The sequence below is a fragment of the Mobula birostris genome, chromosome 1, assembly GCF_030028105.1.
Source record: "Mobula birostris isolate sMobBir1 chromosome 1, sMobBir1.hap1, whole genome shotgun sequence".
Classification (NCBI taxonomy): Eukaryota; Metazoa; Chordata; class Chondrichthyes; order Myliobatiformes; family Myliobatidae; genus Mobula; species Mobula birostris.
The window spans coordinates 11,692,680-11,705,658 of record NC_092370.1 but is presented as its reverse complement, the minus strand read 5'-3'; the positions used below and the strand labels follow the sequence as shown (position 1 = coordinate 11,705,658).

Here is a 12,979-nt window from a genome sequence, read left to right as displayed (position 1 = left end):
AGGTTGTTTAAAAGATGGTCTTCAACCATTGCCATTTGCTGAAGACCTATTGTTTAAATTACAAGTGTGAATTCAAACCATTGAGAGGGATAATTGTCATGCTCTTCAGTGCATTAAATGCCAAGAGAAATGTGGTGTACAGTGACAGGTACTTGTGTGGCCTTTAATCTCAAAGCTCCTCCTATCAGAGGGTATTGAGGAGCACCCTTCTCATTTATCTGTCTTCAAGGAAAATTAGTTCCCTTGTACATTTGCTAAATGATGTCAAGATGTCTGTGATTCCGATCAGAGAGTCAATCTGTTTACTGCCAGCATTGGAGCGATGACACCACTGTGAACAAATCTACACCAACACTTTTCAAGGTTGTTTAGTTATTTCCAGTACATCGTATAAAGGAGAACAAAATAATTGGTTCTCTGGACTTCACAACAATTCTGGACCAGGTCTTCAATCAACTTCTTACTACTTTGGGACTAGTTTACATTGCTAATAGCAAAGTTTTAAACTTGTAAAGCCACTACTGCAGGATCCAGGTCACTCCAGTCATGGAGTTGTTTCACACAGATGCAAGCTGTTCCACTTGTACCTACCAACATTAATGCTTTTGACTACATTTGGTCTTCTGTGCTAGGTGACTCAAGTATTTGCTTGCATGTTGCTTAAGTGTTGAGTAGCAGCCTCTGTCACTAGGGCAAGTGTGCATCCAGTCCCCAACCACTGAGTAATTTGCCCCAGTTCCCCTTTAAATCTCCTGTCTGTCGCTGCTTGGCCTTAACACTGCCATGTGTCGCTGGATTCTGGATTTCTTGGCAGAGAAACCACAGTCAGTCCGTGTTGGCAGGAACATCTCTGACTCCATCACACTGAGCACTGGATCCCCACAAGGCTGTATGCTTAGCCCATTGCTGTTTACACTGCTAACACATGACTGTGCAGCCAGATTCAAGGAGAACCTGATCATTAAATTTGCTGATGATACCACAGTGGTGGGGCTTATCAGCAAAAATGATGAAACAATGTACAGGGAGGAGGTCAAACACCTAGAGAGCTGGTGCAGTGATAACAACTTGATGCTTAATGTCACCAAAACCAAGGAGATGATTGTCGATTTCAGACGGTCTCAGCCTGAGCACACACCCTTCAGCGTCAGCGGCTCCACAGTGGAGAGAGTGGAAAACATCAAGTTCCTTGGGGTGCAGATCTCGGACAATCTCACCTGGTCCAGGAACACCACTGGGATTGTGAAACGGGCCCAGCAGAGATTGCACTTTCTGAGGAAGCTTAAACAAGCATCACTCCCCAGTAACATCTTAACTACATTCTACAGAGGCATGGTTGAGAGTGTGCTGACCTTTTGCATCACAGCCTGGTACTCCAGCTGCAGTGCTGTCGACAAAAAAGCCTTGCAGAGGGTGTTTAGGGGAGCAGAGAAGGTTATTGGGGTCTCCCTACTTTGTATCCAAGACCTCTTTCAGAGTTGATGCCTCCAGAAGACATGGTACATCATTAAAGACCCCTCACACTCTCTCCATGAACTGTTCGTTCTTCTACCATCAGGCAAACGTTACAGGAGCATCAAAACTAAAACCACAAGGCTACTAAACAGCTTCCTCCCACAGGCAGTCAGACTGCTAAATAGCTGCTCTACCTGACTCTGCTTTGGACACTTAATTTTAACTGATATGTGGCTGTTGTGTTTTACTATTTATTGTTACATTTATTATTTAGAGTTGCGTTTGTTATGTTATGATTGCACTGCTGCTGGGAAACGCTGTCTCATTCTGCCCTGCAGAGCTGATGTATGGTTAGAATGAAAATAATGTTTTTTGAATCTTGAATCTTAAACCTACGCCCCCTATTCTTTGACATCTTAAACATCTTTATGGGGGGAGGGGTAGTTTTTGTTTACTGCTGTCAAGTGAAGATGACCATCCTGATGCTAGGCTATGATCTTGTATCAGAGGCTAGCCTTGATTGCCTGTATAGTTTTCAACCAAGTTTTGTAGCATAGTGTAAATAGGGTGTAGGGCTCTGGTATGTTTTGCCTTGGGTATTTACCCTGGCTGTATAACTTAATATCCAAAAATGACAAGTAGCTGCTGTTGGTTCTGCTCAGTGCACTGTATGCTTGCTGATATCTACACCCGAGTGTTTGTGAATCATTGGTCTTGGTAAGGGTATGAGGTGATGGAATTTCTATTATGAAGCTGATTTGCACACCAGATGCAATTATTTTTAAAATTCTCTGTGATGCTGGTGAGTTTAAGTTGCAGTCAAAATGGTTGAATGATTTTATCAGATAGGTTTATTGTTATATACTGAGGGTCAACTTGTTTTGCGTGCCATCCATACATTCCATCTCATTGCATTGGTGCATTGAGGTAGTACAAGGGAAAACAATAACAGAATGCAGAATAGTTCAAAAATTCATTTATTAAAGTATACAACTTGAAGTAATTCTTCTCTAGGTAGCCATGAAACCAAGAAAGAAAAGAAAGGCATTCCGATTGTCAACTCCAAAATCCCCCCTCACCACATGAAAAGGAACAAACGCATCAGCCCCCAAATCCCTCCCCCCCCCGCATGAAAAAAATGAATAAATTGGAACAGGAACATCAACCCCTCAAATCCCTCCTGCACAAAAGAACCAAACAAATCAGAAAAGGCACATAGTGTTAACAGTTACAGAGAAATTGCAGTGCAGGTGCGAAGCCAGTGCAAAGTGGATTGAAGTCAAGAGGCTGTCTTAAATTTGTATGTGACTGTTTAGTGTTATATGTGGGATAGAAGCCGTCCTTGAGCCTGGTGGTGTGTGCTTTCAGGCTTTTTAAAATTTGTCTGGTGAGGTGGGAGAAGAGAGAATGTCTGCGATGGGTGGGTCTTTGATGATATAAGGCAGTCAGAAGTGTAGACATTCCATGGAGGGGAGGATGGTTTATGTGATGTGTTGGGCTGTGTACACAACTCTGCAGTTTCCTGTGGTCTTGGGTAGAGCAGTTGCATTCCAAACTCTGATGCATCTGGATAGGGTACTTTCTATGTGCTATGACATGGGTGATCATGGTCTTTCCATGACTGTGATTCTCCTTGGCAAATTTTTCTACAGAAGTGGTTTGCCATTGCCGCCTTCTGAACCAGTGTCTTTACAAGATGCGTAATCCCAGTCATTATCAATACTCTCCAGAGATTGTGTGCCTGGCGTCGGTGGTCACATAACCAGGACTTATAATGTGCACCAGCTGTTCATACGATCATCTTCCGCCTGTTCCCATGGCTTCATGTGACCCTATTACACAGGGGCTAAGCAGGTTCTACACCTTGCTCAAGAGTGACCTGCAGGCTAGCGGAGGGAAGGAGAACCTTACACCTCCGTTGGAGATGTATCAACACCCAGCCACCTAACTTTCTGTGTTGCATTGATTAAAAATGGGTGAAGGTCAAAGGGGACATACCATCTTTATTCAGCTTCTTGAGGAAGTTTAGGCTCTAGTGCACTGGGCTGTGATAGTGACATGGTTGGACCAGGACAGGCTGTTAGTCTTTATACCTAGGAACTTGAAGCTCTCAACCCTTTCAACCTCTGCACTGTGATGTAAAAAGGAGTGCAGTATATACATAAACCACTTCCTGAAGTCATAAGGTTGGAAACACCTGCACTAGACTCTGCCTCCTCCCTTTAACTCTGAGATTCAGTCCACTGCAGTGGTGTTGTCTGCAAGCATGGCACTGGAGCGGAATCTGGCCACGCAGTCATGAGTGTACGGGCTGTAGAGTGGGGGGCTGAGGGGGCACAACCTTGTGGAGCACCAGCATTGAGGATGATCGTGGCAGAAGTTTCTCTGTCTATCCTTACTGATACAGACTGTTCAGGAAGTCGAGGACCCAGTTGCAGAGAAGGTGTTGAGTCCCACATCTAGGAGTTTGGAGATGACTTCGCTTTGAGTTATATTGACGACAGAACTGTAGTCAATAAACAGAAGTCTATTTGGTTCAAAACTCAGTGTCGCTACTGACTAGATCAGGGATAGGCAACCTTTAGCACAAATCATTTTCTAGCATGCGTTATTCATTAATTTGAGGCAAAACATAACTAGATGTATTTAAATGGATAATTCCCATATTTCAAGTTTTTTATGGCATTTATTTGGCCCACCGTCTGCTCATTAATACGAGATCCAGCCCACAGAGGCAAAAAGGTTGCCGACCCCTGGACTAGATGCTCCAGAGATGATTGTATGGCTAGGGAATGGTACCCACTGTGGTCCCCTGTGGCTGGAGCCAAATTGTATTGGGTCTATTGCAACAGTGTTTGCTATCAATACTCAAGGTGATCTGTATTTTGGTTTTCAAGGTTGAAAGGGGTAGCTCATCAGTTCAGACTAGTTTTTAACCAGTGTTTGTATTGAGAAAGGTCGGCTGGTGGCGCAGTGAGATCAGCGCCAGGCTCTCCATCCGCACTGGGTTGATGTCGAGCTTGGAACTCAGCCTCGTAAAATAATACTCCAAAATGTCTGTGCGAGGAGTGGCACCCCACACAGCTTTCGAACTGCGCCTTGTAAGGCATGAAAAATGCCCGACGCTGGCCTCTCAGCTCTGAGTCGACATCGTCATCATCATCATCATCATGTATTGAGAATCCAAGAGTGGGGTGACACAGCCTGTGGAGCTCCTGCTTCAGGACTTCGGTGACCTGGATTCAATCCTGACTTCAAACACCACACTCGTGAGTTAGGGTAGGTGTGGGTGCTTTGGTGATCTGCATGGGTTGGTTAGATGAAAAGCCTGCTTTCATGATGTAGTTTTGCATCATTCTAACATTACTAGTTCTAAAACTTCTGTTGTATTTTTTAAAGGCATTTATTGTTGAGACAATTGCAACAGCCATGGATATGTTTTAATAAAGTGAACTTACAATAATCGGCCCTTTGCTGCACTGACAGCTTTCTGGACTATAGGATATTACTACTTTTTTTTAACATTACTTTTACCTGTGAGCTAGGTGTGTTTAAATGGAGCACGAGAATTGGGATTGAGTTCTAAAAGAAGTGTGGGACTTGGGTGTGTTTAAAGGTTACGACGAAAACAGGTAAGTTCAATGCTGAGTTATTGGTGGTTTTGAACAACAGCATGGTGGAATTTTGGAGTTTTGCTGTATAGGGTAGTGATCCCCAACCGCCGGGCTGCGAGCATGTGCTACTGGGCCACGCGGAAACGATACGATTTGGTGATATGAAACGATATGAGTCAGCTACACCTTTCCTCATTCCCTGTCACGCACTGTTGAACTTGAACACCCCCGCCCCGGCCGGCCGGTCCGCGGTGCGCAAAAGGTTGGGGATCCCTGGTTTTTTCCCGTGGTGGCTTTTCTATCAATCTGAAAGCAAGGCAACTTAACGCATGGACAGTACTACATAAGGCTTTTTAAAAAATTGATCCCTACTTAAGACAACTAAATAAATCAATCTTACAAGTGTCAAAATATGTTATTTATCATGTGCCACATCCTGCCAGGCATTAGATTATTGAGAATATTGGTTCATACTTGTGATGAAAAACTAGCATAGGAACATTAAGGATTTGTACAGGAAAATAGATATGAGGATTTGTACTTTATATACTTATTTAAATACAACTAGCTGAATAGAATTCAGCATGTAGGAATATTTTGTTAAATACTGTAGGTCTGATGTAGAATCTCATGGGAATTTCCATGAAGTGGGATGTTTTAGAAACAGCTCACATTGAAAAGTGTTATTGGAGATGAGGATTACTATTCCTGTCTTTGAAAAAGTACTTAAGAGGAAACATTGGTTCAAATCTCTGTACAACTGTTGTCAGACGGAGATGCATTTCTTAACCTGTGCTGTAACTTTCAGTTGTTCGGAGGTTGCAAAGTGATAATTAATCTCAAGAAGCCAGTTCATATGCTTATTAAATTAAAGTGTTTCTGCATTTATAATCCCATGTTCCTTGAGTAACAGTCCTGTTTCCTAGAATTGAGGATTCTGAGGTGGCTAGTCTGGGAACAGTTGACTCACTCTTGCATTGACAGCACAGGTGGTTGGGTAATTTGTAGGGAATTGGAAAGCAGAGATGCCCAGCAGATCAAACAGCATCTGTGGGATGGAAACGGTCAATGTTTCAGAAAGGAGGTCCTTCAGCAGAATTGATAAAACTGGGGAAGGGGGGGGGTTTCTTTAAAGGGCAAAATCAGAGTGACCATGGGGATGAGCTATAACAGGGTGAATTAAGGAGAGTAGTTAGAGGGTGAAAATCTAGACAAAAGAAGGTGTGAGTTGTGAAATGCAGAGTAGGAGGACCTGTCCGCGGATGCAATCAAAAGAATAGGTAGGACTTAAGATTTTAGGAAGTCTGCTGTTGTTTCCCTTCTCGTATCCAATCACTTTTGAAACTTTGCAAGATGCCCTTGTTGAATTGAAATATTCAGGCTCCAGAATCCAAAATGATGTCACTACTTCCAGTGCTGTTGGAAGTGGGTATTGTGACTTACACCTGTGCTTCACATAAAATTGGGCCCTGAATAATAATTACAAACCAGTATTTTTGAACAAAGGTGAAGGGCATGGGCTGTAAGACCAGCACAGCAACTGAAAACGTGCTTGAAATAAAAAGGTATATTTGGATATTTTTGCAAATATACCTTTTTACTTGTGATTTCTCCTTCAGCTGTGCATCTGTTTTATTATCCATTAATACTGTACTTTATTACTATACTATTGTGGATATATATTACATTATACCAATATACTATTCTAAATTACCCAGTCCCTTGCATTTAATACAAAAGTCCTACCTAGATTTATTCTTTCAAAATGTAACATTCCATTTGCCTTTCCTCCCCCACCTACCTTGTCGGTTAAGTTTCCGTGGCAATTCTTGATGCTCTATCTGGCTATTTTAGTAGAATCTGCCAACTTACTAACATTTTCTAGCACAGTAATTTACAAATGTTTCAGGTGTATGCTGTGGAAAGGGAGTAGTTCAGGTGGCGGAGGAAGAGTGGCAAAGGCAGGAAGTGGTGTGGGTGCAGACACACTCAGCCTTGAGACACCAGGCAATTCAAACATTGATTTTTTGAACATTACAGAATGTCTCTCTGGTGCCTCCACTTCCCTTTCCCTTTTCCCTACCATGATTCCTCTCTCTCCTTGCTCCCTTCCCACTCTCAGTCCACAATAGAGACCCATATCAGAGTCGGGTTTATCATCACTCACGTATGACATGAAATTTGATTTTTTTTGCAGCAGTACAGTGCAATACATAAAATTACAGTACTGTGCAAAAGTCTTAGGCACCCTAGCTATAAGACTTTTGCACAGTACTGTATATTCTCATCCAAATCATTAACATAGATCCCAAACAATAATGGGCCCAGCATGGGCACACCACTAGTCAGAGACTTCCAGTCTAAGACCATAAGACATAGGAGCAGAATTAGGCTATTTGGCAATTGTGTCTGCTCTACCAGGTATGAGCAGGGAGGTCTTGGTACAACTTAATGAAACATTGGTTAAGCTGTAACTGGAATATTGTTGTGGTTTTGATCACCATACTATAGAAACATGATTGCACTGGAGAAGATGCAAGGGAGATTCACCAGGATGTCCTCTGGGATAGACTTGTTTCAGTTATGAGGAGAGCCAAGATTGGCTGTTTTTTTTTCCTTGTAGTATTAGATGTCTGAGGAATCAGGTAAAGCTGCACAAAAATATGAAAGGCATACAAGTGTGAAATCTTACCCAGTGGCAAAAATACATGAGACCAAGAAGCATGGGATTATGGTGAGGAATCGGAGGATCTGAAAGGAAAAATCATCCAAAAGTTGGTTGCAAGACTTGGAATATTTAAAAAAGCATTTAGATGAATAACTGAAACTCCAAAACAGAAAACACTGAAGACCAAATGATGGTAAGTGGGGCTAGTATAGATTGGACATGGTGGTGTCTGATGGGCTGAAGGGCCTGTTTCTATGCTCAGCTCTTATTTCTTACACTATTCAACGATGATGCCCTGACTAATCCAGAACCTATCAACCTATGTTTTGAATATAACCGATAACCTGACCCCCGCAGCCATCTGTCGCAGTGAATTCCACAGATCCACCAAGGTGCTGTTGGAGATGCTGCTTTGGAATGGGGTGTTAAATGGCAATCCCATTTGTTTCTAGGTGGATACAAATTTTTTGGCACTATCAGAGTAAATGAATTGGTCAGAATCAAAATCAGGTTTATTATCACTGACGTTGTGAAATTTGTTGTTTTGCGGCAGCAGTACCGTGCAATACATAAAACTTAATATCAATTGCAATAAGAATATATTTTAAAATGGTGCAAGAAGAGAGCATAATAGTCATGTGTTCAGTCCTGCCTCTTGACCTACTGATCTAAAATTAACTAGTCATTATTGTGCTAATGAACCGTGCAAATTCACTGCCTTTTTTTGTGTGTGTGTTATATCAGTGATTATACTTCAAAACTACTTGGGCGTTCTCAGAAGTGCAAGAGTTCCTTGATTGTGTAAGCTGTTCCAGTGTTGCTGGCTGTCTGAATTATTGCTGCGTTCAACTTGATGCAATGGCACACCTATTTGAAACCTTCTGATGTTTGGAGATTGGAAATTTTTTTGTGTTAGAGGTTGTATGTGCTATAATGTAACTTAAAGTGGATGGAAACTATTGGGGTTTGAGGTTTGTGACTTTGGGTATTTGCTGTGCCTTCAGATATGTTTACTTTGGGCACTATGGTAGCATAGCAGTTACTGCGGTACTCTTCCAGCTTGGAGTTCAATCCTGGTGTGCTCTAAGGAGGCTGTATGTCCTCTTATGATAGCTTATATACATTGATTGTGTGTACATAAAGTGATGCTAGGTACAGGGGAGTCTGTACAAAAGGTGACTCTGACAGGAAATGGTAAGGTGGTAGTGGGAGTTGTAGAGCGAGTTAGTGGGTAACTGTTTCTGCATCTGGTGGTCCTGGCATGGATGGGAGTGGCACAAACAGTCCATGAGCAGGGTGGGCAGAATCCTTCATGATATTGCTGGCCTTTTTCCTGCATCTTTCTGTATAGAAATGTAGACGTATTTCCAAACAGCTTTGCTGAAAATCGTCCCTCTACAGAACTCCGAGATTAACAGAGACTATCAAAATTCTACAAAGTTTGGCGCAGTGGCTGAACTAGTATTCCTGCTGCCTCAGTGCTAGAAACTTTCATTTCTGACATTGGGTGTTGCCTCTTTGGAGTTTGTATGTTCTCTGTTATGGGTTTCCACTGAGTTTGGTGTGGCATGGTAGTGCCGTCGTTGTGGCTATCCCTCGAGGTCGAGGATGATGGTCTTCGTTCTGAAGTGGCCCACAGAGTGAAGACGCCCGTGCGTGTATTTGTTTAACGTGTACTTGATGTTGCACTCCAAGAAGCACACAATACTTCACAAATCAATCAACTGATTCCAATGGCATGGAAACCACGACGATTGGAGCTGATGGATTTGATGCAGCCTTCATCCACCTTCACAGCCGTTGAGCTTGAAGTAACTTCGTCCGCCTGTTCCACCGTTGAGGTCTTGGTTGGATTGTTCTTTGTCAGGGACCTCACCCTCGACCTTACCGCCATGGGTGACCCACCAGGAGCATAGCTTCTCCACCACGACAAGGTGACAATCCACGGAGAAGCATGGTAGTGTAGTGGTTAGTGTAACACTATTACAGTGCCAGTGACCTGGCTGCGGTTCCCGTCACCCTCCGTGAGGAGTTTGTGTGACTGTGTGGGTTTCCTCCCAAATCCCAAAGACGTACAGGTTAGTAGGTTCATTGGTCATGTGGGTGTAATTGAGCACACAAGCTTGTTGGACTGTACCTCTAAATGAAAATAAGTAAAATTCTCTGGTTTCCTCCGATTTCTCAAAGAATTGGGTTCCTCAGCCCTAAATCTCTTGTCTAAACACCCACACTAGCTTTTTGTGTCCTCTTCACATTGAGTAATTAATGTCTAAAGGAAGACAGGTTGGCTTTAAGAGTGGGCTTGAAGAGCTGGGGCCTGATTTTCATGTTTAATGCAGTAATTTTAGAATAATAGGTATAAAATTAATTTGTCAATATTCAATAAGAGGAATAGATAGAGTGGATAGCCAGCGCCTCTTTCCCAGGGCACCACTGCTCAATACAAGAGGACGTGGCTTTAAGGTAAGGGGTGGGAAGTTCAAGGGGGATATTAGAGGAAGGTTTTTTACTCAGAGAGTGGTTGGTGCGTGGAATGCACTGCCTGAGTCAGTGGTGGAGGCAGAAATTTAAGAGACTACTAGACAGGTATATGGAGGGATTTAAGGTGGGGGGTTATATGGGAGGCAGGGTCTGAGGGTCGGCACAACGTTGTGGGCTGAAGGGCCTGTACTGTGCTGTACTATTCTATGTTCTATTGGTTTCACTTCACCTAAGTTGTATGGTGATCGTGAGCAGAGAACACAGTACAGCCCAGGAATGGGTCCTTCAGCTCAGTGTTGTGCCGAATGCAATAAAGTAGTAATCAAATACCCGACTAAACCAATCCCTTCTTCCATTTGTTGCATATCTGTGTGTCTACCTAAGAGCCTCTTAAGCACACCTATTTTAATGTAGAATTAGTTTTTATTTTGGCGTGTGCCTGCGTGCGTGCGAGTCTGTGCGTCTGCATATCCGTGCGTCCGTCCGTGATGATGGATTTTTCATGGTTTTTTCCAGGGTGCAGAGCGAGAGAGAGAGAGAGCGAGCGCGAGACTGTGTGACGCGCCACTCCTCACACAGACATTTTTCGCAGTATTTTCTCTTTGTTTTACGAGGTCGAGTTGCGATCTCGACACTCAACCCAGCATGGATGGAAAGTGTACTCGGGGGCGGACCCGACTAGTTTCGAACTCGGGAACCTCCGCTCCCGGCGCCAATGCCGTTGCGCCACCAGCCTCCATGGTACAGTCTAAGAGAAGGCTTCCTCAATGAAGAATTTTATAGATAATTGATAATGCTTCAGTGTGCAGACGTCCGTTAAGTCTGCGCTAACCAAATCTGCACTGCTTTAATGAAAATGGGTTACAACTATTCTGAATGTCTTAACAGAGATTTTATGCTAAGTGAGCCAATATTTTCAGCTTATTGTGTTATTGCAGTGAAGTTTATTGACTACAATAACTGCTGTTTTGAAAGTATTATAGCCTAGTAATGCTTATTTTTGTTAAAATTTGAAGTGTTTATAAACCTTGTGTCTTGTAGGATTTGAATAGACCATAGTGGCCACTGCACTTCAGTAACTTCCCACTGAGTAACTACGTAATTTTAATATCGCTTTTAAACCACATTTGTTTGTCATTTATAACAAATGTTTCTGGTCTTTAACAGGTCAGTCTTATGAAGTCCGAATGTTGGATAACCGAAAAATAGGAGATTTGCCAGAAATGAGTGGGAAAATGGTTAAGGTGGGTAATTCATTTAATTGACACACTTGTACAATGTTAATAGAATAGCTTTGTCAGTGTATCAATAGATGAGAAGCCTTTAGGATAGAGGCATTGACACCCACTAAAGTGTCAGTAAAAAGATCAGGATCTTTGTCATCTTCATGAACTATGAAGATGAAAGAGTTAAATCCAAACACTTAAATCTTTATTTATGAACTGCTAAAACATCGTTTACATGTGTTGATGGGATTAATAAGTAAATAGAATTGATTATAGCCAATGATTATGCCAATTATAATAACAAAATGAATACATTTGCAATCTGTGGGCATGCTGTGTTCGTGCTGGAAGAATGGTGATACTTGCAGGCTGACCTAGAACAATCCTCTGACTGTGTTGGTCATTGACACATAATGGCATGTTCGACGTGCAGATGACAAAGCTAATCTTTAAAATTTTTAACAGCAGCAATACTTCGGAGTATAAATGGTCAGTTTGGACCTTCGTGGTGGTGGTGGTGACCTTCACCTCACTTCCAGTTGATGCCATTGTAGCCATGATGGCATTACTGCTGTCTTTCCTAGGTGTACCTTGTGTATATCTTCCTTGCCTTGCTGTGTGGACAATTTTTGGCCAGCTGCAGCTTAGTTTATTTTTGTATTTATCCTTATAATTCAGGGAAGGCTGTTTAGTTGCTAGGTCTGCAAATGTCGTGCTATAACTGTTTAAAGTAAAATTTATTATCAGAGTTCATCTGTCACATAAATATACAACCCTGAGATTTGTTTTCCTGTAGATGTTCTCAGCAAATTTGTAGAAATGTATAAATTTCTATAATTTATCATATAAATAACAGATTAACTAGAGTGCAGAAGACAACAACCAATGCAGATATAAATAAATAGCAATAAATAATGAGAGCATGAAATAACAAGATAAAGAATCCTTGAAGTGAGATCATTGGTTGTAGGAACATCTCAGTAGATGGGCAAATGAGTGTAGTTATTCCCTTTTGTTCGAGAGTCTGATGGTTTTAAGGTAGTAACTGTTCTTGAACTTGGTGGTGCAAGTGCTGAGGCTTCTGTACCTTCCACCTGGGTGGTGAGGATCTTTGATAGATGCTGCTTTCCTATGACAGTGTTTCATGTAGACGTGCTCAATGGTTATCCTTCCTGATCACATTAATTTCCAGCCCCATAAATTGGTGAATAGCCCACTGAATCTCCCTACAGAACAAAGAAATAGTTTGGACTGACATGATACAGCATAGAAACAGGCCTTTTGTCATCCAAGTTTACACCTTCCGCCAGCCCCCCATTTACACTAAATGTACACAAATCCTTTGTTTTCATTCTCTCGACATTCTCATTAACTCTCTCCCAGGTTCTACTGTTCGCCTACTCTAGGGGCAATGTACAGTGTTAATTAAGCTACCATCTTGCATGTCTTTGGGATGTGGGAGGAAACTGGAGCACCCAGAGGAAATCCAAGTGGCCATAAAGAGAACATGCAAACTCCACACAGAGCACACGAGG

General features: G+C 42.3%; 1 protein-coding gene across 6 annotated transcripts in view; it reads left to right on the top strand.

Moving 5' to 3' along the window:
* LOC140194927 (upstream-binding protein 1-like) overlaps positions 1–12,979 on the top strand; it is a 107,618-nt gene that overhangs the window by 16,438 nt on the left and 78,201 nt on the right. For all 6 annotated transcript variants that reach the window (XM_072252342.1, XM_072252361.1, XM_072252352.1 and 3 more), the window contains exon 3: positions 11,386–11,462. In XM_072252342.1, coding sequence (XP_072108443.1) covers positions 11,386–11,462 — 77 coding nt within the window. The remainder of the gene's footprint in view (positions 1–11,385; positions 11,463–12,979) is intronic.